The sequence below is a fragment of the Mustela lutreola genome, chromosome 14 (genome assembly GCF_030435805.1).
Source record: "Mustela lutreola isolate mMusLut2 chromosome 14, mMusLut2.pri, whole genome shotgun sequence".
Taxonomy (NCBI): Eukaryota; Metazoa; Chordata; class Mammalia; order Carnivora; family Mustelidae; genus Mustela; species Mustela lutreola.
In genome coordinates, this window is record NC_081303.1 from 74,696,742 (window position 1) to 74,722,155 (window position 25,414).

A 25,414-nucleotide genomic window follows, 5' to 3' on the forward strand; every position below is an offset into this window, starting at 1 on the left:
GTGGGTGGAGGAGAAGCAAGCCGCTGCACGGGGGTTGGGTCCCTGAGAAGGGCCCCTCTCCCCCGGCTCCCTCCGGGTGGGCGCCCCCAGCCCCTGCTGGGAGGAGAGGGGCCTTTTTTCTCTGCCCGCAACCGCCCTGACTCTAGGGACCACCGGCCTCCGACCAGGAGGCTCTTGGCTTTGAGGAGCTCCCGCTCGGGGCTGCCCCGAGCCAGCTAGAGTCTGCCCTCTTCCACCCTCCCTAGGGCACCGATAAAATAAATACGACCTAGAGGGCCAGATGAAATGAAAGTAAATAAATAAATAAATAAACGCACCCCCCCCCCCAACTCACCCCAAACTTCACACCGAAATACGAAATACGAGCCAAGCTGGGTGGGATGTTGAGGGGCCTGTTTGGGTGATATTTATATAAGGGGCTCGGTTCCTCCCTCAGGCAAGTAAAGCAAGTTGTAAAATTTGAAGGCACATTTTAAAATTGTTTAAAATCCTCCAAATGTGTTTCCTGTCTGGCACTGCAGTATGGGGAGCTGGGAACACGCACGTGTGTGGCCTGGAGCTCGGGTTAACGAGGGAGTTTGGAGGTGGTGATGCGGAGGGGCTGGCGGGCAGCAGGGCAGAGAGAAGGAGCCCGTTGTTGGTCAGGGTGTGTGTTCCTAGTGTTGGAATGTGCGGGAGAGGCCTCAGGACTGGGGAGGGTGGTTTCTTCTGGGAAATTAGCATCTTTTTAAAAACTACTATACTTATAAATCATTAGTTAAAGGCCTGTAGGGGCAATAATGCAGGTGTGTGATTTTTACTTCTGAAGTGAGTGGGCGTGATAGGATTTGACAAGAGTCTTCGTTAGAAAGCAGCGGCTACATTTGGATACATTAGATGATGAGGTCGATCAGGCCCCCCCCCCCCCTCCTGGCTTCTTCCTCCCTCCTGGGGCCTTCACCATGCATCTGTCCCTCCCTCTTCTGGGGCCCTGCGACATTCTGTATTTTACAGTTTACTTGGTCCCTTCCCTTTCGAAGTTCCGCTGAATGTGTCTGAGTTTGTGTGGGCTCCTGGAGCACGTGCTTTGGGGACCAGAGCCCAGTGCCGGCGGTCAACGCTGCCCCGACTGCTCTGGGCTCAAAGCGGGCTCCTGCTCGGCTTCGTGGGACTAAACCAGTGGGCTTTCTAAGAGGACGACTGTGCAGACAATCCAGCCCCCGCACCAGCTCAGGGCACTGGTGCAGATCTAACCTGGGAGGTCCTCACACTTCAGAATTTTATTTCATTATCCGAAGCCTCGCTGCAAGGTACCTATCATTGTGCTCTAATGACTCTGTTGTTAGGAACTCCTCTGGTGAGGGGCAGCACTCTTGGGGGGCAAGATGACCCGTGGTGAGTCTGTCTTCCTTAGGACTTCTCCTGCTGCCAGGCGGGACGATGGAACGTTCTGGCTTCCGAGCACCATTCTTTGGGGGATGGATCTCGTGGAACCCAAAACCGAGCGCGGAAGGCACATTCGCAGGAGCTCGAGCTGCAGCTGGTCAGGCGCCGAGGTTGAAGGCAGCGGCGATCTGGACGGTAGGTTTGTTCCGCTCCCCGGAAGGACAACAGCGACAGTTGCTAGCTCCCTGGCGTGCAGTGGTGAGGCCGCCCCGGGGCAGAGCTGGGGCGGAGGCCTGGCGCGGACCTTTACAGGGCGGCGGTCCTCATGCCCTTTCCCCGGCTTCCCCGCTGCCCTGGGGAGGGCCTGGCGCCTGGGAAGAAACAGGAGCTGAGGAGCCAGGAGGGCTGGGGGCTGGAATGCTAAGGAGCAGTGCGGTCTGCAGTCTCCGCGTTCTCACCTGCGAGAAGCGAGGAAGAGTAAGGGCCTTCCCGGGGTTCACGGTATTTTAGTAAAAGGCCGGGCAGCTGAAGTGCGCATGCGTGGCAGCTGTAAGTGCGCGTGCGTGGCAGGTGTAAAGGGCGCGAGTGGCAGGTGTAAAGGGCGCGTGCGCGGCAGGTGTAAAGGGCGCGTGCGCGGCAGGTGTAAAGGGCGCGTGCGCGGCAGGTGTAAAGGGCGCGTGCGCGGCAGGTGTAAAGGGCGCGTGCGCGGCAGGTGTAAAGGGCGCGTGCGCCTTGCCCCCAACCCCACCTGGCAGGCCCCCTCGTTCCCGCGCCTGCCCGCGCAGGGAGGCTACAGTCCGCTCCGGCTGAGGCTTAGGACTTCGCGGACGAGCTCGGGGCACACCCAGTGACACTGCGCCTCGGACAAGCAGTGATGACGCGCTCAGTGCGGGTCCGTCCGCCGCCGCGTTTCGGACACGGGGAAGGTTCCGGTCCGCTGGGACTGCGGTCCTCGGCGGCGGACCGGGGCGGCTCTGCCCTGCGGCCCCCGCGGCCCTGTCGGCCTCCGCACGGACTGACCCGGGCCCCGAGGAGCTGCTGGGCGGAGCGGCCGTGCACAGCCCCGCACCGAACCCCCAGGAGCCCCGGACCCGAGAATCGCGTCCTCATGGGGACCCGGGGGCTGGTCCGTGCCCCCAGCTGGCCGCCGGGAGCACCAGGCTCCGGGCCACCGCCGCCGCGGCTCCCCGTGGGCAGTCTCGGCCAGGGCCCGGCTGACTGTGGCATTTGCCCACGTTTTTAAGAGAGCGATGTTCTTCTTTTCCTAAGATTTTATTTATTTGTTTGAGAGAGAGCGAGCAGGAGCAGAGGGGGAGGGGAAGCGGCCCCCCGCCCCCCACTCCGCTGAACAGGGACCCCCGCAAGCCCGGATCCCGGGACCCTGAGATCACGACCCGAGCCGCAGGACGGAGCACCCAGGCGCCCCAAGAAGAGTGATGTTCGGAAGGGGGGGTATCGGGTTGATTTGGGGCTGAGTTTCGTTTCCTGAGCCCTAGATGACATGGCAAAGACTGGGGCTTTGGGACCAGAACAGTGAAGTTTCTAAACTACTAGAAACGTCTAAAACGCTGTTTGCTTTAATATGTGGATAATTCTGGCACTGCTGTTGGAAGTGTTGTGAAACTCGACCCTGAGCAAAGTCCTCTCTGACGCGGCCCGGCAGAGGGTGTGGGACACACAAGTGGACGTGGTGCGCGGCAGGAAGCTGGGGCCGCCTGGACTTTGGTCTTCCCAGCGTTTGAGTTTGGGAAGTACCAGAAGGAAGCTGTAGCCCTTAAGCAGTGGTATCTGATAGGTCATCTCCGGGGCTGTTCCTCAGGCAGACACAGCGGCTCCGGGCCTCGGCGGCCAGGTGGCCTCCTGGTTTGAGCTGGGAAGTTTGACAACTGCGCTCTGGACGGGGCACATGGGTTCCCAGGGCAGAGGGGGACTGACCAGCAGGAAGTCTCAAGCTGTCTGTCTGCCTGAGCTATGGGGTGGGCCTCCAGCCCTGAGAGGCGAGCTGCTTTTTTTTTTTTCTTAGCCCCCTTTGTCTACTTTTATCCCCATCTGAATTTCTATGTGTTCTGGGGACTTGGTTTTGTTTTGTTTTAAGATTTTATTTATTTATTTGACAGAGAGAGATCACAAGTAGGCAGAGAGGCGGGGGGGGGGCACTGAGCAGAGAGCCCGATGCGGGGCTCAATCCCAGGACCCTGGGATCATGACCTGAAGGCAGAGCTAACCCACTGAGCTACCCAGGTGCCCCAGGACTTGGGTTTAGAAGGAGATGGGAGAGGAAGAGAGAACCAGGCTCTTCGTTCAGGAACTGAGGACTGGGGTTCCCCTCCACCGTGGAGGCCAGTAGGCCGGAGAGCTGGGACTTGCAGTCGAGCTGTTCGACTTTGACCCTCAGCTCTTCCCACGGAGACACTCGGACTTGTGGGAACAGAAGGGGTGAATCGTACATATCTGTTTCTCAAAACCACAGTACAGTTAGTGTGAATTGCGGTGTGATAGTAGCGTGGCTTCCCCAGGAGAGAGGAGAGAACACATCACTAGAGGGGGGAGTGGGGCTCATCGCTGGAAGAAGAAGCGGCTCGAAGGTGGGTGCCTGCGAGGTGAGGGTGCTCTGGGTCGCAGGGCGCTCTCAGCCTTCAGAAGCATGAGGCACCTCCATGCTGGTGGTAGCCCAGGGGTGAAACGGGGAGGGCTTGGGAAAGGGCAGCCTAGGGCAGAAAAGCCCCCTTTCCTGCACCCCTGCAAACCTCCCCCCAGAGAAGGCCTCCCCCCTGCCCTGAGGCCCTGAGCCACTGAGAGGTCACAGCAGGCTCCCTGCTGTACACACTGTCTCTAAGCTGAGGAATTTGTAGCTAGCCTGTAGGGCTTACTGGTCCACCAGGACGTCTGGCCAGCGCCCTGTTCACTTCCACCCTGAGCCTCCACCCTGCCTCCCACCTGGGGGATGGCGCGGCTGAATTCCCCAAACCCACAGGAAACAGCACGGGAGCCGTCCTCTCCCTCGCTGGTCGCTCAGTCCCTCAGTCCTCGGCAAATCATGTCAGATCTACCTTCCTGCAGGTTCTGAGCCCGCCCCGGCTCTACCCTGCAGGCTCCTGGTTCTGCTCTCACCCCTGGTCCCATTCTGTACACACAGTCCAGAGAGACCTTTTTTTTTTTTTTTTTAAGGTTTATTTATTTATTTGACAGAGATCACAAGTAGGCAGAGAGGCAGGCAGAGAGGGGGGAAGCAGGCTCCCTGCTGAGCAGAGAGCCCGATGCGGGGCTCGATCCTAGGACCCTGAAATCATGACCTGAGCCGAAGGCAGAGGCTTAACCCACTGAGCCACCCAGGCGCCCTGAGACATTTTTTTTTTTAAGATTTTATTTTTAGGGGCACCTGGGTGGCTCAGTCGTTAAGCAAGTGTCTGCCTTTGGCTCAGAGTCCTGGGATCGAGCCCTGCGTCGGGCTTTCTGCTCCATGCGAGGCCTGCTTCTCCCTCTCCCACTCCCCCTGCTTGTGTTCCCTCTCTCACTGCGTCTCTCTCTGTCAAGTAAATAAATTAAAAAAAAAAAAAAAGATCTTGTTTTAAATAATCTCTACACCCAGCATGGGGCTACTCGATAGCACTCCCTTATCAAGAGTCACGACCAGCAACTGAGCCCACCAGGTGCCCAGGAACTTTGAGATTTATCCGGGCTCCCCAGGTCGAGCCCGCCAGTGGCCCCAGTCACACCTACAGTGACATTCAGGGGCTTGCTGTGGTCTCCCCAGGCCTCTGTTGTCTGGCCCTGGCTCCCTTCCCCAGGGGCTCAAACCACTTTTTTCCCTTGTCCTCACTCTCCAGCTGCGGGGCAGTTTGCCTCAAACCTCAGGCTGGAAGACTTTCCCCAAGATACAGACTTGGCTGGTGCGGATGTCATCTCCGTGGGGAGATCTTCCTGAGGACTGTCTCTCTCTCTGACACACACACACACACACACACACACACACACACACACACACACACATACTCCTGTTCCTCTTCACCCTCCTTTGCTGCTTTATTTTTTCTCATAGTACCTGTCACTGCCTGACTCCTATGTGTGTTTGTAGAGTTCCTTTGCTATTTCTGTCTGGTTCTTCCAGGAGTTTGTAAGCTCCATGGGGGCAGAGACTTTGCTCCTGAAGCAGAGAGCAGTCCCAGGCACATGGAAAGATTTGAAAACATAGGAAGGGCATGGCTCTAGCCTCGGGAACACCAAGCAAAACAGGTGAAAGGAGCAAATGGATAGAAACAACAATCCTTAGGCTGAGTGGGAGACCCTGCCCCTTCCCCACCTGTTTCCTGAAAGCCAGGACTGCACTTTCAGGAATGAGACCTGAGGTCTCTTTTCTAGAAAACACCACAGAGGCTGGTCCCAGAGAAAAGGTCAACACTGAAAGATGAGGAAGTCATTAGCTGTCTGCTTATTCCTGCTGCCCACCCGCAAATATTTATTGAGCACCTACTATGTGCCAAACGGTATTCCAGGAGCTGGGACTCTGGCTGTGAACCGCACTGACACAGATCTCTGCCACGAGGAGCCCATCTCCTGGGAATGACCATAAACCGGGTCCTGCCCGCACTTACCCATCAGTATTTGTGCCCCCTGGTGACATATGAAGGGAAGCCAAGGACCAGCGGGCACCTGAGGAAGCAGCGATCACAGCACACTAAGGGAGAAAAGGAAATAGTGTGGGAAGTAGAAGAATCCCTAGGAAATGGCAACTGGGACGCCTGGGAGGCTCAGTCCATGGAGCGTCTGCCTTCAGCTCAGGTCATGATCCCAGGGAGCCTTGTGTTGGGCTCCCTGATCAGCAGGAAGCCTGCTTCTCCCTCTCCCTCTGCTGCTACCCCTGCTTGTGCCCTGTCTCTGTCAAATAAATAAACAAAATCTTTTTTTAAAATCATTTTTAAAGTTCTTTTCTTTTCTTCTTCTTCTTTTTTTTTTTTTTTAAGTAATCTGTATGCTACTGTGGGGCTTGAACTCACCACCCCAAGACCAAGAGTTGGGTGCTCTAACTGACGGAGCCACCCAGGCACCCAAGTAACTGATATTTTTAGAGGTAAGAGAGGATTCGTGAAATAATAAGATTATATTAAAAATAAACTAGGGCTCCTGGGTGGCTCAGTTGGTTAAGCAGCTGTCTTTAGCTCAGGTCATGATCCCGGGGTCCAGAGATCGAATCCCACATCGGGCTCCCTGCTCAGTGGGGAGTCTGCGTCTCTCTCTAACCCTCCCACATCTCGTGCTCTCTCCCTCACACACATTCTCTCTCTCAGATAAATAAATAAATAAATAAATAAATAAATAAGTCTTTTTAAAAATTAGAAATTTGGGGCGCCTGGGTAGCTAGGTAGGTTAAAGCCTCTGCCTTTGGCTCAGGTCATGGTCTCAGGGTCCTGGGATTGAGCCCTGAATTGGGCTCTCTGCTCAGCGGGGAGCCTGCCTCTCCCTCTCCCTCTGCCTGCTGCTCCCCTGGCTTGTGCTCTCTCCTTCTCTGTAGAATAAATAAATAAACAAATAAGTAAATAAATAAATCTTAAAAAAATAAAATAGTCATCATTAAATATATTCTATATGTTCAAGAAGATAAAGAAACACATGACACCCCAACTGAACTTCTGGGGACAAGCACCCCGAGGTCTGGGGTGAAAAGTGTGGTTGATGCAATTAAAAGCAGACATTGCAGAAAAGACCGGTGAGCTTGAAGACAGCAAGAGAAACTATGTAAAAGGAAACAGTGGAAAAGATAAGAAGGAGAAGGAGGAGAAAAAGCGGGGAGAGGGGAAGGGGCGGGAGGAAGAGGAGGAGGAAGAGGGAAGAAGTCAGTGAGCTGTGGAGTGTGTGTGGAGACCCAGAAATATGGGGAAAGGGCTGACAGGAAAACATTTGAAGAAATAACGGTCGAAAGACTTTCCAGTTTGGATGGGAACTGTAAACCCATACATCCAAGAAGGCCCCCAGACCTTAAGCACGAGGAACATGAAGAAAACCACAAGAAGACATGTCCTAATCTGCCTTAGGCACTGCTGCAGAGCAGTGATAAGGAGAGAATTTTCAGAGCAGCCGGAAGGAAATGACCTGTTATATAAAGAGGAAAAGGAGACGCCAACTTCTCGTCAGAAACCATGGACGTCCGGAGGCTCCCGGCTGGGTCAGCGGATGGGCCTGTGACTCCTGCTCTTGGTGTTGTGAGTTCAAGCCCCTCACTGGGTGTAGAGATTAGTTATCTTTTTAAAGATCTTATTTATTTATTTGACAGAAAGGGGGAGAGGGAGAAGCAGGGGGAGAGGGAGAAGCAGACTGCCTTGTTGAGCAGGGAGCCCGATGTGGATCCCAGCACCCTAGCCCGAAGGCAGATGCCCGATGGACAGAGTTCCCTGGGTGCCCCTAGAGATTAGTTATAAATAAAGTCTTTATAAATAATAAAAACAAAACAAAAACAGCAGAATCCAGAAGGCAGTGGAACACTGACTTTATTGCAATAAAAGATAAACACTGTCAACCTACAGTTCAGGGGAGATATCGCTCAGAGCGGAAGATGAAGTACGGATGAGTTCAGACAGTCACAATCAGAATGACGTCGTCACCAGCAGGCCTGCACTATGAGAAAGGATTTAAATTCAAGTAGAAGAAAAATGATACCAGATGGAAACATCCATCTATACAAAGGAACAAAGAGCACCAGATACTTAGCCACCGATAAATATGCGGCTAAATATAAGAGACTTTTTTCTTACTTTTTTATAAAAAATCTTAAGTATTGTATTTATTTATTTGACAGAGAGGGACACAGCGAGAGAGGGAACACAAGCAGGGGGAGTGGGAGAGGGAGAAGCAGGCCTCCTGCTGAGCAGGGAGCCAGATGTGGGACTCGATCCCAGGACCCTGGGATCATGACCTGAGCCGAAGGCAGCCGCTTAACTGACCAAGCCACCCAGGCGCCCCCTTTCCCTTATTTTAAGTGGAGCTCATTTGGTTAAGTGTCTGACTTTTGGGTTTGGCTCAGGTCCTGAGCTCAGGGTCTTGAGAATCCAGCCCCGCATCGGGCTCCCCGCGCGGCAGGAGGCCCGCTTCTCCCGCTCCCGCTCCCCCTGCGTGTGCTCCCTCTCTCCCTGGGTCTCTATCCGTCAAATACATAAAATTTTAAAAATAAAGTAAAATTCTCTTTAAGTGACAGCTGAGGGATTCCAGCAAAGACAGCGGGCGTGGACCGCCCCCCCCCCCGACCCCGTGGGACGCAGGAGGCTGGCGGGTGGGAAGCAGAGCGGGGCAGACCCTAGAGGCACCCCGGGAAGAGTTTCTAAGGCCTCGCGGCAGAAGCTAACGAAGGGGTAAGCTGGGGCGGCGGCGGGGCGGCAGGCGGAGCCGGGGCTGGGCTCCCCGGGCCCCCGAGGGTTCGCGGCCGAGGAAGCGCTGCCCCACTGCCGCCCTCCGGCGGGAAGCGCCGCGCACTTCGCACCCAAGTCTCCGGTTCAGCGCCCCTGGCGGAGAGAACGGGCCGCGGAGGCCCGCACTGCTGAGACGCCGTTTCCCGCCACCTGCGCGGGCTGCGGCCAGAGACCTCCCGCGAGCGCGCCCCCGCACCCGCGCGCCCCGGCACCCGCGCGCCCCCGCCCCCCCCCGCGCACCCCCCCGCGCGCAGTGCCCGCAGGCTTGCCGGGGCGGCGAGGGCACCGCAGACGCGCGCTGGCGAGGGTGCGCGCGAAAGGCGCCCTGCGTGGAGCCGGTCGTCTGTGGCTGCGCGCGCTCTTCCCGGGCCGCGGACACGCCGGCCTCTGCCCGTCGTCCGCGCGCCGCTCCGCCGGCCCCTTCCCTCCCCGCGGCCCGGCCCGCCGTCGGGCCCCTCTTCTCTCCCGAGGCCTTGCCTCCCAGCCCTGCCCGCGCGCCCAGCCAACCGGCCCTTCCTTCCTGGGCGCGGAGCAGCCCTCGGGAGGGAAGAAGGCCCCCACGGCCGGTTTTAAGGGCTTTTCTAGCGGCTCACCGGGCGCCCCTTTCTCGCGGCCAGACCAGGTACTCGGAGGCCAGGAAGGGCGCCCAGACTGCAGGCCTCGGGACCAGAGGAGGACCATCCTCCAGGCCCAGAGCTGGGCGGGGGGTGGTGGGGCGAGCCCAGAGCTGGGCCGGAGAGGAGGGGCCTGTGTCCAGAGCGGGCAGTGCTTGCGCCCAGATGTGGCCCCAGAGGGGATGAGGCAGGATCTGCCGGTCTCTCCCTGGGTCTGTCCCCTAGGTTCGGGGTCTGGTGTCTGCATGTGCACCCAAGTGTGCACGTGAGTCTGCCCTGTGGCGACAGGGGTTTCTCTGGTCCCAAGCTCGCCTCTCTTTGTTACTGTCGCCTCCCTCACCAGCGTGGGATGGGTGTGGGGGGAAGCTGGGGGCTCCCGGGAGGGGCTGTGGGGGGTCTGGGTCTGAGTCTCGCCGCGTATGCGCGCGGACGTGTGCAGATCCTCAGGGCTCCAGGGCTCGTGTTTGTGTCTACGTGTGGGTTTGCAGAGGGTGTGAACGCGGCATCACTTGACCCCACAAGCCGGCCTCCTCCCTTCCCTGGTTTTTCCCAGACTCCAGACTTTGTCCCGTGGGTTTGGCCTGAGCTCTGCCGGGCACTGAACCCTGTTTGGCTGGTCGGTTGCGGTTGGACGCCAGCCCTCAAGTGCATCCCGCTGTGTGACCCTGGATATGAGTGTGGCTCCTGGAGCCCGCGTGTGGCTTGTGTTTGCCAGCGTCAGCGTGGCTCTGGAGCGTGTCCCGCACGCACGCCCAAGTGTGCGCACAAGCGTGAAGGGGTGTGTATCAGCGCTCCTGCTTGGCGCATGGCGGAGGGAGCCCAGGGAGGCCCCTTCCACTTCAGCTGTGTCAACAAAGCCCCTGCCTTCCGCTCTCAGGCCCTTCATGGTCGGTCGCCCCAGCCCCCTTCCCAGAGCAGTGAGTGTGATGGACGTGTGGGTCGCAAGGTTGTGAAGAAGACGAGCAGGTGTGGACTGAAGGGAGCAAAAGTGGGTGCGGCATGAGGGTAAGGCCCAGGCATCCCCGGGCTAACACCAGCCCTCAGGAGCAGCTTGGGGGGCCCCAGGCCACTGAAGCCTCGCTCGGGTCCCTGGGCTGGCTCATTCCCCCTCTTATAGCCCAGGCCGGGGACAGTCCTGGGATCACCCCCAGCCAGACGCCATGTGGAGAGCCAAGAGCTGGGTGCTGACCTTCTGGGGGAGGGGCCATATCTGTCCCACCCAGGGCCCAGCCACAGGAAGCTAGACCTCCCCAGGGTCCGGTCCCCGGCTGGTCCTTGGGTTTCTGCCTGACGCTGCTCTTGTTGCCCTGGCTGGCCTGACCCCAGCACCTCCATGCCAGTCCCTGGGCCTGCCTGGGTCCCCAGTCTGTCCCCAGTCTGTCCCCAGTCTGTCCGAGGCTGAGCCCGCCAGCCTGTATGTCCCCACCCCTTCCTGCCTATGCCCTCTACCCAGCTCGGGTCCTTCTTCCCGGCTCCCAGCACATGTTTCCCATCCGAGCCGATGTCCCTGCAGCCGAGCTCAGTCCCTGACCCCAGGCTTGCCACCTGAGCAGAACAGAGAGGGTGAGGGAGGCGTGTGAGGCTTTGGGGCTGAGCGCGCTGGCCAGACAAGACAGGCCCATCCCCGAGGCCCTAGCCGCTAACATGGGAGGGAAGGAGAGGTGGCTGGAAGGGGCTGGAGAAACCCTAGGATGCCACGTGGGCTGGGGCCTCGCTCCTTCTGCCCTAGGCCAGAGCACAAAGGTAGGGAAGGTAGGGCTGAGCCCTGATCAGCCCTCGGTGAAGCTCCCTGCGCCCCTCAAGGGTCAACACCCACCCTTGCAGGCCCCCAACCTGGGGGGATGAGCCCAGGCCGGGAGGCAAATGGTCCTGCCCCTCTTCCCTCTGCACAGCTGGGTTAGGGTGACGGGTGCCCAGGGGCAGAGGGCGCGGCTGCTCCGAATCTCACCCCCGCCCACCCAAGTCCTTGTCGGCTCCTGCAGCTAGCTGTGTCCTCAGGAGCCCCTGGGACAGCGCTCAGAATTCCTGCCTGTGTTTTACTATGGCCCCTGTTGAGGTCCTTGATGAGGCCCCGGGGGGACACAGACAAGGGCCCAGGGGCCCCTGATGGGCAGATGGGCTGGGGCTTTGGGTGGTGACGGCCCAGCCTCCCCTGAGCGGACAGTAAGGGCAGCCCAGGTGTCGGAGGGTGGCAGAGAGAGGAGGTGGCCCCACCCACTCCCTGCCCCCCTCCAGGGCTCCCGTTACCTCTGCCCCCTCCCCAGTAGCCCAAATGCCTTGCTCAGTCCCAGATCCCATATTCTTTTTTTTTAATTTAAGGATTTTATTTATTTATTGGACACAGAGATCACAAGTAGGCAGAGAGGCAGGCGTTTGCGGGGGAGGCGGCTTCCCGACGAGCAGAGAGCCCGATGTGGGGCTTGATCCCAGGATCCTGAGACCATGACCTGAGCTGAAGGCAGAGGCTTAACCCACTGAGCCCCCGCATTCTGTCCTGTGCTGTCCTGTCCTGTTCCCCCTGTCCCACCCGTCGGTAGGTGTTGAGCATGGATGGTTTGTCCCCTTCCGCCCCTCCTGCCCCCTCCTGCCCTCAGGCCCTGGCCCCGGTGTCACCTCACCATTGCCTTGGCCAGGACCCCCCCGGGCCCAGTCCACTTTGATGCCACAAGGCAGGGACCTTGTGCCAGGTAGGCTCAGGGTCACTGGTGTCTGTCCATCTAAGACAGAGGAGGCTTGCCCAAGGGGAGGTCCCCACAGGACCCCCGGGTTCCAGCCCTAGCTATAGCGCAGATAGTCCTTTCTCTTTAGCCCCTGCTTGGGGTGGTTTAAAGGGTTTCAAGTATCAGCCTTGGATCCCCAAGCAGCTCTCAGTCTCCTCGGGGACCTGGCAGCACGATGGAGGGGACAGGAGCCCAGGACACCTGAGTCCTAGGGCCGTTCTGCCGTGCCCCCTTGTCCGCATGGCTGGGCGACTCACTTGCCCCTCTGGACTTTGATTTCCCTGTCCTGTTTTTTTGCTTTCCTTAGTTTATTTAAGTCCTCTCTAAACCCAGCGTGGGGCTCGAACTCACCACCCCGAAATCAGGAATCACGTGCTCCTCTCACTGAGCCGGCCAGGTGCCCCTAGTTTTCCTGCCCTTAGAATGTGTGGTTCAGACTGGCTCCCTCAATCCAGATTGGGGGTCCTTTGATGTCTTTCTGCACAGACTCCACGTGACTTTGGCGGAAGGGTGGCAGGAAGCCATTACGACATGTGCCAAGCTGTCGCATGTGGCAGTAGAGCTGCCAATGGGCAGAGTGGAGTGCGGTGACAGTCACTTGCCAGGCCCTGTCCCATGTGCCAGGCCCAGGACCCTAACCTGGGGAAGTGGCCTCTTAGACCCTCAGGCTTCCCCTCTGGGCTTCAGGGACAGTGAGCCTTCCAAGGGCGCGGAGCTCCCAGCGCTGGCAAGCACGGGGTGCGGCGCCTGGCACACTGTGGGGGTCAGTGAAAGGGGGGCGGCTTGCTCGAGGTCCCACCCCCCCGTGCCTGGCCCCCTGTCTGGATTGCTGTTTTTGTGTTTGTTTGTTTTTTTCTCTTAAGATTTTATTTACTGGGTCTCCTGGGTGGCTCACTTGGTTCGGCATCTGCCTTCAACTTGGGTCATGATCCTGGGGTCCTGGGACGGAACCCCCCCCAGTGGGCTCGCTACTCAGCAGACAGCTTGCTTCTCCCTCTTCCTCTCCTCCTCCCTCTGCTTGTGTCTGCTCGCTCTCTCTCTAATAGATAAATGAAATCTTTACCAAAAAATACTTATTTGGGGCACCTGGGTGGCTCAGTGAGTTAAGCCTCTGCCTTCACCTCACCTCGGGTCCTGATCTTGGGGTCCTGGGATCGAGCCCCATATCGGGCTCTCTGCTCGGCAGGGAGCCTGTTTCCTCCCTCTCTCTCTGCCTGCCTCTCTGCCTACTTGTGATTTCTCTGTGTCAAATAAATAAATAAAATCTTTAAAAAAAAAAAAAAAAAGAATATGGGACCTGGGACTGAGCAAGACATTTGGACTACTGAGGAGGGGGCAGAGGTAACAGGACTACAGACAGGGGTGGGGAGCGGGTTGAGCCACCTCCTCTCTCTGCCACCCCCTGCACCTGGGCTGCCCTTACTGTCCACTCAGGAGAGGCTGGGTTGTCGCCACCCCAAAGCCCTAGCCCTAAGTCTGTGCACGCTCCAGGCCCCAGCCTGTCTGCCCATCAGGGGCTCTCTGCCTACCTGTGGTCTCTGTCAAATAAATAAATAAATAAATAAATAAATAAATAAATAAATAAAATCTTTAAAAGATATTTATGGGGGGGGGAGAACATGAGTGTGGGAGAGGGGCCGAGGCCCAGGGAGAAGCAGACTCCCCAATGTGGGGGCTCGCTCTTAGGATGCGGCCAGCAGGAGCCACAGGGGCGAGGAGGGGCCTCAGCTGGGACCCAGGCTGCCCACGCAGCTAGAGAACCCGGCTGGGACAGACTCCCAAGGGTGCACAGCTTGACAATAAGGCACGTCCTCCCTGGCAGGTTTTGGCACCTGTGGTCACCCCCTGCCCACCCCCACAACAGCGCCTGCACAACCCTGACCTCACCCAGCCCGGAGGGGCTGCGTGACTGTTCCCCTGCCGTCTGGTGCCTTCTGCCTCCTCTCCTTTCCTGACAGGCACAGGGTGCTGGAGTCAGGTGAGCACCCCCTCCCGCCCCGTGCCAGCACACTCTCAGCCCTTGGGCCTTGAGGGTTTAAACGAATAAAACAAAATTACCAAGGATTATAAAGGAAATCAACTACATGGAAACACAGTTATTAAAACATTTCCATTTTTTGGTCTAGTAACATAGATGCTTCTGGACTAACACATTAAAAACCGGGATGGTCTAACAATGAGTGTCCATCCAAAGTAGTGACAGGAACAAATGGTGGTTTGAGCTTCAAAAACTGTAATGCAGCCGGAAAGCGGCGGTGGTTTCTGCTGGTGACAGAGACACGGGTACCCTGCTAACTGTTTTGGCTGGTTGCCCAAGTACAGAAGAGAATGCTTCATTCCGGTTACGAGTGAAAACAACGATGTGATTTTTTTCCCTGTCTGGGTTCGCAGCCTCCCTGAAGCCTACAGACCCGGATCAAGACCCTGAGTGCGGAGTGGACGGGAAGCAAGGGGAAGCTGTCCGGAGGTGAGCGCCCCCGCTGGCCCACACTTAGGGCGGCCCTGAGAGACATGGGGTCCAACTCAAGTTTCTGCGGAGAAATGTGGGTCTCTCGGAGGGTCAGTGATTTGCCCAAAGGCAGCCAGGCCGGGCTCTAGCCCCAGGGGCCTCCCTGCACCCAGAGCTGCCTCCTAAGGGAGACTGGGCCACAGAGGAAGTTACTCGCTCCATCCTCTGGCCCCCGAGTCCGACCCCACCACCCCTGCCCCCCTGACCTGTGGGTTTAACCAGAGTCCAGTCGGGCGATGGTCCCTGAAATGACACACAGTTCATTATTTTTATCTCCAGTTTATTTTTTTAGACTAAGAGCAGAGTATGAAAGTCACAGCCAAAGCACTTGAAAAAGGCCCGGAGGATGGGTAGGGCCACAGAGGGCGGGCAGGGCAAGGTCATGGGGTTTGGGTCCCGGCTCAGGGCTGGACGGGAGGGGGCGTTGTTGTCACACGGTCTCCAAAAGTGTCTGTGCGTTGCATAGGTCTTGTCTTCACAGAAGACACAAGAGGGGCCAGGGGGTCCCCCTGTGGGGGCCTAGCCTGGTGGGGAAGGGGTCTGAAGCTGGAAGGAGACGTCCAGGAAGGTCAGGGAGTTAAGGAGGGGGAGGGAGTCTGTCCGTCTGTACATTATATATAGAGATATAGCGTCTGTACATGCCTGCTGGAACCCCGGTGCCCACCCCGTGTCACCCTTGTCCACCGCCCGCCCCCCCCAGGGGTGTCTACTTGTAAACTTGGATTCAATCCAAACCCCAGTCCTGGGCGCGGGAGTGGGAGGAGGAAGACGTGCTTATTGCTGTAAACAGGGGAGCGGGGCAGTGGGCCACCCCCTCGCCCATCTAGTCCCCTCCCTGTGTTCCGCCCCTAGAAGAGAATGACGGGGGGTGCCTCCCACGCTGGGGTCTGCTCTCTCTGGGGCAAATTTGTCTCTGGTGGTGACAACAGGGGAGGGTACCAGGGGTCGGAGAAAGGTACCAGAGCCACAAGGCCACTCGGGACCCGTGGCTGTCCCTGCGTCTGGTCCACTACAGGGCCCTACGTGGGGAGAGAGGGGGCAGAGGGGGCGGGCCCAGATGTGTGGCGCAGACCGCACTGCCAGCCATCGGAGGAGGGGTCGAGGCCCCACAGCGAGGCTTCCCTGGGAGAGGCCCAAGTCTCCCTGCCCTTCCCCAGCCCCGCGTGTCCCCGCCAAGGGAGGGGGCAGAGCTAGGAAGCCAAGAGCGTCATGAGGAAGAAGGCGATGCCCACCGCCAGGGGCAGGTGCTCCCGCTTGGGGCTGGTCCCGCTGATGCTCTTCTCAAGCTTGGGCACCTGCGGACTCTCTCCCTCAAAGTCTTCTGTGGGCAGACGGACAGAGAGCGCGGTGAGGGCCGGGCTGCGCGCGCGGGCGGGGCACGCGGCGGCGGTGGCGGCGGCGGCGGCGGCGGCGGGGCGGAGCCGGGACGTGGCCACCCACGGGGCCGGGCGGGGCGAGCGGGCGGGGCGAGCCGGCGGGCTGCGCCCCGGGAAGGCATGCGGGGCGAGCAGGCACGGGGCTGCGGTCCCAGCAGCGGCCCCCAGAGGGCGCTGCGCAGACTCACCCAGCACGTTGATCCTCACATGGGGGCCCATGGTGAACGGGGGGAGGGTGGGGGCCGGCTTCTGCCCGGAGTGCGGTGCTGCGGGGCGCGGTGCGGGTGGGAGAGAGGAGGGGAGCGTCAGGGCCAGGACCCCCCCCCACCCCGCCGCTACAGCTGGGGAGCGAGTCCCCGCTCGGGGGGGCCCCCCGCCCCGCCCCCGGGAGCCCGGGAGCCCCGAAGCGGGAGGCGAGGGCGCGCTGGCGGCCGGCGGCGGCACTCACTGGCGGCGCAGCAGACGAACACCTTCATCCTCAGGCACTTCCAGTGCGGGCCGTGCGCGGGCGTGGCTGCGGGCGAGACGGGGCCTCAGCTGCGTCCGCCGCGTCCCGCCCCTCCGCGCCGCCCCCTGCCCGGCTCCCGGGCCCGCGGACGCGAGTCGCGTGGCTACGCCGCCGGCCCGGGCAGCCCCCGCGGTCCCAGCCCTCGAGAAGCCCCGACCCTGAGGTCTCAGTCCTGCGACGTCCCTCGGGGACGCGGTGACCTCGCGACCCAAACTTCGGGCCGCCCCCAACCCTCCCCGCGTCTCAGACGCCGCAGGAGCCGCAGCCTGCAGCCCGCCCGCCCCACGCGGCGTCCCGGGGTGTCTCGCGCCCCGCGACGCGGACCACGTGGCAGCCACGTGGCCCGCCCCGGCCCTTGCGGACCCCACGCCCTGGCCAGACGCTGACTCTCGCCTTTAGGCCACCCCACCGCCCCAAATCCCTGACACTCGCCGTCAGGCCCAGGCCCACCCCACTAATCCCGGGCCCTGCCGACCGCCCCCCCACCCCCGGCCGGACTGACACTTGCCGTCAGGCCCACACCCCTACATACCTGGCCCCTGGGGACCTCATCCCAAGGCCCTCACGCACTTTTTCCCCGCCCTGCCCAGCCCAGCCCGGCCCCGCGAGCTCCCCGAGCCCCCGGCCCCGGGGCCCCACCCCCTGGGCATCTCCCAGACCCTTTCCTTACGCCCCTCCCCCGGACTCCACCCCTTGGTCGTCTCCCTGGTCCGCTCTCTAGGCTCCGCCCTTTGTCCCACCCCTCGGTCGTCTCCCAGGTCCGCTCTCTAGGCTCCGCCCCTGGCCGTCTCCCAGGCCCTCTTTAGGCCCCGCCCCGGCCCACCCCGACACCCGCCGGCCCCGCCCCCGCCCGCCGGCCCCGCCCCCGGCCCCGCCCCGGCCGTCACTCACAGATGTAGTAGTACTCCTGGCCGGCGTGGAACTCGTAGCCCAGCGAGAAGGCGCTGTAGCGCTGGAACTTCTCCGAGAACTTGATGGGGCTGTGCGGGGCGTGCGGGCGGTTGCACTCCCAGCGCTTGAAGCCTTGGCTGGCGTTGCAGGTGCGGTAGCCGGCGCGGCTCACCATGTACAGCACGTACTGCTCCGCCCCGCCCCCGGGGCCCGGGCCCGCCCCGGGGCCCACCCCCGAGCTGTTGTAGTGGGGGCAGTAAATATCCAGATAATCGTTCACGTTCACCTGCACCGTGTAGCCCTCTCGCCGCAGGCTGCGGGGGAGAGGAAGCGGGTCAGAGCGAAGAAACCCCACGCCAACCCCCGTCCCACGCCGCCGCTCGGCACAGCTTCCCTCGGGCCTTCGCAGCCTCTCGGCGTTTCTCCGGAGCCGCCTCTCTTCCCAGCGCCTGTCCCCGTCCCCGTCCCCGTCCCCAGGGCCCTAGCGCCACCAGGCCCACGGCAGCTGCCCACGCCCACGCCTCGTGCTGTCCTCCTCCCGGCGGCCGCCAGAGGGCAGCAACGGCGCAGGGAAGCCCGGCCTGCCTCCAACGGCGAAGGGGGGACGTGCGCTTTGGTTGCCACAGAAACGGCGCAGGCCCCAGCGACTCCCAGACCCCGGCCCGGATTTCCTCCGCCCATCCCCCACAATCCTCCACTGCGGGGGGGGGGGGAGTGGTCGGGGACTGGAAGGGAAGGGGGGAGTGGGAGGGATCCCTTCCCAGAGATGCGCACCTCTCCCGCATGCTTCCCTGCCGTGGCCAGCGCACCCCCGAGGCCAGTCGGCCAGGACCTCACCTCACAGACGCAGGTGTGGACGCTTCGCGCATATCCACGCCTAAGTGCCGTGGCGCGCACACAGACACGCGCACCGTCCGCGCGGGAGGCACACACCTGGGGGAGCCAGGCTGCCTGTGTGTTGGACTCGCACGCAGGACTGGTTGACCTCAGACATCTCAAGCTCTCTTCCTGCGCCCACCCTCCCCACCCCTGCGCCCCCCCAGACACACACACACACACACACACACACACGCGAGGCGCACATGCCCTCTCTGCGCTATTCCTGGCAATCAAGGTCCCCAGTAACTGAGACAACAGAGCTGGGAGCAGGGGCTCAACAGCAAGCCCCACGCGGTAGCATGCCCACCGGCCCAAACTTCCATCTCCACACCGGCCTCCTCAACCACTGGCCCTGAGTGGTGCTCGGCGGAGAAGTGGGCAGAGTGCCCGGGCAAGATGGCTGAGCCCCCTACTTCCTTGATTCTTCTATGGGGACACAGGAGCAGACGCTGGGTCCCTCCTAATCCCCACCTGCCTTGCCAGCTGTCATCAAAGTGTTGGTCTTAATGCCCTGGGTGGGGGTGCGGGGATGGGAAAAACATCCGAGTGGAGAAAGGAACTCAAGAGAAGTAGGGGGAAGTTTCCCCAAATTTCTTTAGGGTAGGAATCCACACATCCCTCCAGGGAGAGGAGAACATGGTGGACACAGAGGGCCCGGAGCACTTGGCAGCCTGTCATACCACAGGGGTCTCTCAGTCCTGGGAACTCCCTGAGGGGAGGGACTGGCTCCTCCGGTCACCAAGCACCTCCCAGTTCCACAAATAGTCATTAGATCCATTAGAGAAACAAGCTTGAGGCCTCTGAATCGGGCGGAGCTTTGAGGGTCCCTCCCCACCCAACCAGACTTGCTGGGCCTGGCCTGTGCCACCCCCTCCCCAAGCGCTCCCTTCCAAGCCTGGCAGGGAGCAGAGAGATGAGAGCTGGTGCCTGGGCACCTCAGTGGGAATGGGCACAGCCTTCTTGAGTCATCAGGAATGCCACCAGTCCCACCTGGTTCCCACGGGAGTGATGGGTCACTTAGGCCCCTCCCTGGCCCTGGCACTCAGGTGGGCAGGAGTCTCGGCCTGGGGCACTGGGAGCAGGAAAACGGGTTAGACCAGGCCGAGTTCCTGGCGCCACCTGGGTTTGCCTCTCTATCCCCAGCTTCCAAGTCTACTGTTCCTCCCCCATAGGCTTTGAGGAGGGGACCACCAGTGATAGGGGGCTGGGCCCAAAGCCGAAGCCCAGCCACCCTGGGACTTCTGTCCTTGAGCCTCACCTAGGTTTCCAGCCCTGCTGTGAAAGGACCCTTCCCTGGGACCCTGCCCATCTCCCCCTAGAACACAGCCTATCCCAGGAAGGAGTAAACCAAAGCCAGGGTCACTGGGACAGGTGACCTCAGTTTCCTCGACAGGGCGGAGACTGGCCTTACAGAGAGGCCTGTGGGTGAGCCCCAGTGAAGAGAAGCCATCTTCTACCTCTCCCTGGGCTGGGTGGCAGGAGGAGTCCCTGAAATGCCCCCCAAGCTGGGCAGGTGGGAGGAAGTGCGGCTTGTGGCATGGCTGTGGGCAACTGGAGTCTGGCGGGCAGGGGACTGGGTGTCCCCAGTCACAACTCCTGGGAGACCCCAGTGAGGTGTCTCCTAGGCTCGGGCACTGTCAATGAATCTGTCATCCTCCCCAAACCAGCAGTGCCACTAGGCCACGCAATGGCCTGTGGCTCACTCCCCCTCTAGGGCTGCAGCTCCCGATCCGCGGGGGGGGGGTGTGGGTGTGGGAGGCACCTGGGGGCTGGGGTGTGCCTGCCCCTCCGAACGGTTCTCTATTCTTCCTCCCCTCCTGGCCTCCACGTCTCTCGCAGAAAGGCAAGTGTTGACACACCCCACCAGGAGGGGGTGCACCCTCACCCCGTTATTTCGTCTCTCGGGCTCTCACCGCCTCCGGGGCGCATTCCGACCCTTCTCCGTCACTCCTTCAGTGCCCCGCCGGCTCGCGCCTGGGGGGGTGGGCGGCGGGGGAGCAGGGAAGGAGCAAACCTCTCCCCGCGGGGCAATTAGGGGCAGGTAAACAGGGTGCCTAACAAGACCAGGGAGTAGAGAAGGCATCCCGAGGGGCCCCAAACTTGCTTAATCCCTGCCCCCACCCCTAGAAGCCGGGATGCGGAGGAGCGATGGCAAGACACCGACCCGGGCTCCCTCCCCTCTGGCGCGCGGCCCCGAGGCGGCGCGCCGCTCGCTCCAGCAGGCGAGGCCGGACCTCGTGCACGCGGCGTGGGGCCCGCGCGCCCGGCTGGCGGTGGGTGGGTGGCGGGAACGTTCGCGGGGCGGCGCGTGCACGCGGACACCCCCGCACCTCTCGGGGCGCTCCCGGCGCCCCGCCCCGCTGGGTCTCGCCGGCCCCGGCCCGGGCCCGGGCTTCTCCCGCCGGCGTCGCGCGGGGGAGAGGCAGCGCGCCCCACGTCCCCGCCCCCTCCCTGCGACAGTGGCGGGCGGCGGCGGAGGTTTATTGATCTGCAGCGGCGGCGAGGAGCGAGAGACCCGCCGAGAGCGAGCCACGAGCGGAGTGAGAGCAGGCGCGCGCGGCCAGAGGGGAGGCTACCAGACCCGGGTCCCCGAGAGGGGACAGGGCGAGACAGCGAAAGAGGGGGGCCCCGAATCGGAGAGAGAGAGGACCGGAATGGGAACGGAGGGAGGCGGGGAGAAAGGGAGAGAGGAGGGGGCCGAGCGCAGGGGCCCCCAGACAGCGGAGCCGAGCCGGCTGTCGGGGGCGGGCAAGGGGGTGCGGGCAGAGCCTCGGCGGCTGGGAGGACGCGCGCAGGGAAAGACCAGCGGGACCTAGTACAGCCTCAATAAACCTTTGCTGAATGAACGCGTGAAAGAGCGAGACCAGCCGCAGAAACGTCTCCGAGAGACAGAGGTAGGGAGCCGGCTGGAGAAGATGCCGCCGACGCTCCCCGAGTTAGCCTTGCTCCCTTCTGCAAAGCAAGGAAGCACAGGGCCGGGGGGCATGCGTGTGGCCATCAGCCGGTCCTCCCAGCCCCACCCCCAATTCAATTCCGGGCTCAGGGGACCCCTCCGTCGACCTCCCATTTTCCTCCTTTCCTCCAGGATGGTACCCCCCATCCCTAGTCCGGCCAGGTTGGGAGCTGGTCTCTCCAATTACAGCGGATCAGACGGAGGGCCCGAGTGGGGGGGGGGACGCGGGGCGAGATCACGACCACTGTGCGGGGCACTGCCCCCAGGTCTGTCAAAGGAGGCCTCTGCACGTGTCCCACCAGCACCCTCCCACGTGACCCCGGGAGGCGGGGTCGCAAGACCCTCTCCACGTGACCCCAAGGGGCAGAGACCCTCAGCACGTGACAGGGGGTGGGAGCCCGGCGCCCTGCTCACGTGACGGGGGGAGGGGGCGCGGGAGCCTGTGGCTCGGCCCGGCCCCGCCCCCAGCTCCCTGGCCCTCTCCACTCCCGGCTCGGGAGCACGTCGCTCTCACGATTTATGGGGCCGCGGCTGCCGCAGTGAGGGAGCCGGGGAGCCCGGGCGCAGCGGCAACAAAGGCCGAGGAAGCGAGGCGGGGGCGGCGGCGTCCTCCCAGCCGGGTGCGCGCCCCCTCCCACCTCTGCCGGTCCAGACCTGCGGGGGAGCGGGGAAGACAGAAAGGAGGCTCCCGGAACCGGGCTCCGCCACCCCCTCCCAGGGCTTTCACCTGAGCCCAGGTGTATGCGGGGGAGGGGAACCTGATCAACAACATCCCCCCCACCCTCAGGCCGTTCCCGCATACCCCCGGCTCCGGCGTCCCCTAAGAACGCGGGGTTGCCCAGAGGGTGGTGGGAACCTGGGACCCCTCACCTGCGTACTCTCCACTCCCCGCCAGACTCTAGCGGGGAGGGGGGAGGCGGACGTGTGAGTCTGGGGGAGGGGGACGAGCTAGATAGAACGGGGAGTCAGCCCCCAGCACCCCCCGGAGTTCTTCGAGTCCCGCTCCCGGGGTGGGGGGAGGGGCCTCATCCCCACCCCCGAGGTTTCCATGGGAAGCGAGAGGGGGGCGTCGTTGGCTCATCCCCACCCCCAGTCTGACACTCGGGCGCGAGCAGGGAGAGAGGGGGAGGCGCGGAGCCCCAAACAACAAAGAGCGGAGCGGCGAGCGGCAGCCCCTCCCCCGGGAGGCTGGGGGTCGCGGCCGCCCGGCCCTCCCGGCCCCCTCCCCTGGGGCCTCTCCAGTTGCTCCCGAGTCGCCCCCCAGGGTGGGGAGCCAGAGGCAGTGCCGCCGCCGCCGCCGCCGCCTGGGCAGGTGTGACAGTGACCCCCGCGTCCCTAGGGATGCCCCCAACACACAGACACACACGGAGGCACGGCGGGGAGAAGACAAGGGCAGCGAGGACTGAGCAGATTGAGGACCCGGCCCCGCAGCCGGCACCCAGCCGCCGCGCCACACACCCCGGGAAACCACACGGCCGCCCTGACACCCGCCCAGACCGCGGCGGCGCCGGCAGCCACCCCAGCCCAGACGCGGCCGGCCACGCGGACAGCGACCGCAGCCCCCTCCCCGCCCCGCCGCCCGCTCCCACCCCCAGACGATCGCCGACGCAGACACACAAATCACACACTCAGACACACACGCACACTGACAGCCGCGCACGCCCGCTCACACTTGGAGCCACACGCCGTCCCCAGGCCGGCGTGTGTGTGCGTGTGTGACACGCCGACATCTGCCTGCCTCTCTCCGGTTCGCCGGTGGCCCACGTTCCCATCCCCGCCTAGCAGCACCTCCAGGACCCCAGCCGCGGCGACCCAGCCCCGGCTCACCCGCGCCTGGCGTTTCCCCACAACCAGGGCAGGCCATTCGGCTACGTTCTGAGGAGGCGCCGGGCCGGACTCCCTGCCCTGCCCCGGACCCCACTTTTAAAAGCGGGAGTCCTAGACAGAACCCCTCGAAAGCCTCAGCGCTGAAAACAGGTCATCCCTGGCCGCCCCCCCCCCCGTGCGATGGCCCAGCACGGCTGAAGGGGGCGAAGATGGGGGACTGTGGAGGGGCGCTCGTCCAGCGGCGGGCGCGGAGAGAGGGCAAGGCGGGGTGCGGTGTCCCCGAGCAGCCTCCTCCGCACGGCCCAAGTCCTCCTTCCGAGACCTCAACAGCCCCTTTCAGACCACCCCCCCGCGAGTTTCACAGCCGCCCACAGAGTGTGCCCCTCTTCCTCGTTCCCAGCCCCCAGCCGTGCCTCCCAGGACCCCCACCCCCGGTGCCCTCAGGACTTCCCGGGCCCACCGGCTTCCCCCCTCGCAGACGCGGGACGCTCTGGGCTCCCCGGGCCCCGACTCACTGCTGGTTGGAGCTGTTCCAGTATACCGCATGCCGGTTTCCCAGCGCCCCCCCGGGCCCTTGGGCCAGCAGCGGCAGCAGCGGCACGGGCACCAGCAGCAGCAGCAGCAGCAGCGGAGCCGCCGCCATCCCCGGAGCCGCCGCCGCCGCCGCCCCCCCCCCGACTGAGCCCCGCGCTCCCGGCTTCTCGCCTCCCAGCTCCCTGCTGCCGCCGCCGCCGCCGCCGCCGCCGGCCCCCAAGCCTTAGGCCACGCCCCCAGCCCTTCCCTCCGCCCTCCGGGCGCGCCCCCGAAGCCCCGCCCCAGGCGCGCTCCCGCCTGACCCGGCCCCGCCCCGCTCGGACCCGGAGCGCGCGGCGCTGGGAAGATGGGGACCGCGCTGCCCCGTCGGGAACGACCGGCGCGCGCCTCCTCGCTCCCTCTTAGGTTTACTTTTTGCGCGGGTCTCCGGCCTTCTGCTGCCCAGTCTCGAGCTCCCTGGAGAAGGACTAGGGGGGCCCAGACCAGGGTCTCCATCTTCTGGGAGCACATCCACCCGGGGGATGGGGCGAGGGAGATTCGGAAAGGAGCTGGGGGTCCAGGACAGCTTCATAAGTAGAACTAGGCCCCTTCCCACCCCTTCCTTCTGAGCAGTCCGCCCTCCGCTGGGTCCATGGCCTTCTTCCCGAGTGAAGGAGGAGGCCGCTGCGCGGCCGGGCGGAGAGGCCGCAGTGGGCACCAGGGGCGTGAAAGCCACGACCTGAAGCCCCCAGCACCACACGAAGCTTGTTTGTCTTGGAGGAGGGAGAGGGGCTTGGGCCTTAGAATGTCCCTAGTGCGTGTTCTGGAAGGGCCCAGAGGGGCGTCCCTCAGCTTGCTTGCCGCCGGACGCTCTCACTGACATTGTCCCCACAGTGACGCCCAAGCACAGACGTCGCACACACACATTCTCCAGAACAGAGAGACACAGCCCTGGACACGGACGTTTACACACACGCATGCCCTAGCCGACACTCACACCACCAGAGATCCGCAGACACACGGACCGTGGGAGCGCACCCCAGACCGTGCCCAGGCAGGGATGTGCGCACAGGCCCACGGGCCCCCAGAAAGCCACAGCTCCTTGCTCTCCTCAGGTCCCTTCTTTGCCCAGGAAGTAAACGTTGAGGGAAAGGGTCTGGGATCCAGACATAGGGGGTGCCCAGCCGTCATCTCTTCTCTCTTGGAGAGGCTCGGACGGGAGTGACCGAGTCTCAGACCAGGTTCCCACAGTCCACACCTCAGCGACCTGCGCCCAGGGAGACTGTTGTGATGCTCTTTTCTCCTTTACTTCAGGAGGGAAGGCAGGCAGATCCCCTCCATCTGCTGGTTCTTGGCGGGGCAGGGGTCCTCACACAAGTCAGCCTCAGGGGCTGCAGTGGGGGTGGGGGGACAGTGCCATCCGGCACGGGCCTCGTGCCCAGCTTCTGCCAGGCAAAAGCAGTCTCCATCCTCCCGCAGCTCCCCTCCACCCCAGGAGATCTCCTCTCCCTTCTCGGGAGCCAGAAAATAAATTGGGCCCCTTGGGGTGGGAATGGGGGACTTTGCAAACAGCTCTCTCTTTCCCCAGACTCTGCACCCCCAGGGAGATTTGTTTCTCCCGAATGATGCTAACATGCTCTACTCCAGGTACCCCAGGTCCCAGCCTCCTCCTCCGCCCCCCACGCTCCCTGCGGGGCCAAGGGAGGCTTCTCTTTGTAGGGCCCACAGTGGGCAGAGGGCTGCCCATTTATGTATGGATGGAAGCTTGCTGGTTTGGTCTAGGAGTTCAGATTTCATTTTATTTATTTTTTAAAGATTTTATTTATTTATTTGACAGAGATCACAAGGAGGCAGAGCAGCAA

General features: G+C 62.2%; 1 protein-coding gene and 1 long non-coding RNA gene across 3 annotated transcripts; one reads left to right on the top strand and one right to left on the bottom strand.

Moving 5' to 3' along the window:
* Positions 1–13,921: 13,921 nt before the first annotated feature.
* LOC131814362 (uncharacterized) lies at positions 13,922–14,877 on the top strand. Its single transcript, XR_009347288.1, has 2 exons — positions 13,922–14,074; positions 14,488–14,877. It is a non-coding gene; the product is annotated as an uncharacterized LOC131814362 (long non-coding RNA).
* EFNA3 (ephrin A3) lies at positions 14,869–23,805 on the bottom strand. Of its 2 annotated transcripts, XM_059145190.1 has the most exons (5): positions 23,555–23,781; positions 17,381–17,694; positions 16,430–16,495; positions 16,170–16,247; positions 14,869–15,926 (listed from the first exon to the last, which is right to left on the bottom strand). In XM_059145190.1, exons 1-5 carry the CDS (start codon positions 23,680–23,682, stop codon positions 15,796–15,798), a joined length of 717 nt encoding a protein of 238 aa, XP_059001173.1. In that variant the 5' UTR covers positions 23,683–23,781; the 3' UTR covers positions 14,869–15,795. The 2 variants fall into 2 exon arrangements, with proteins under 2 accessions (XP_059001173.1, XP_059001174.1); XM_059145191.1 differs by lacking the exon at positions 16,170–16,247 and having other exon boundaries at positions 23,555–23,805.
* Positions 23,806–25,414: the final 1,609 nt, after the last annotated feature.

Bases quoted from the DNA above. Each gene is read 5' to 3' on its own strand.
- EFNA3 (XM_059145190.1), bottom strand. From the start codon at position 23,682: ATGGCGGCGGCTCCGCTGCTGCTGCTGCTGCTGCTGGTGCCCGTGCCG. The intron at 17,695-23,554 runs GTGAGTCGGGGC...TCTCCCCCGCAG, and splicing joins TGGAACAGCTCCAACCAGCA to CCTGCGGCGAGAGGGCTACA. The intron at 16,248-16,429 runs GTGAGTGCCGCC...CGCGCCCCGCAG, and splicing joins GTTCGTCTGCTGCGCCGCCA to CACCGCACTCCGGGCAGAAG.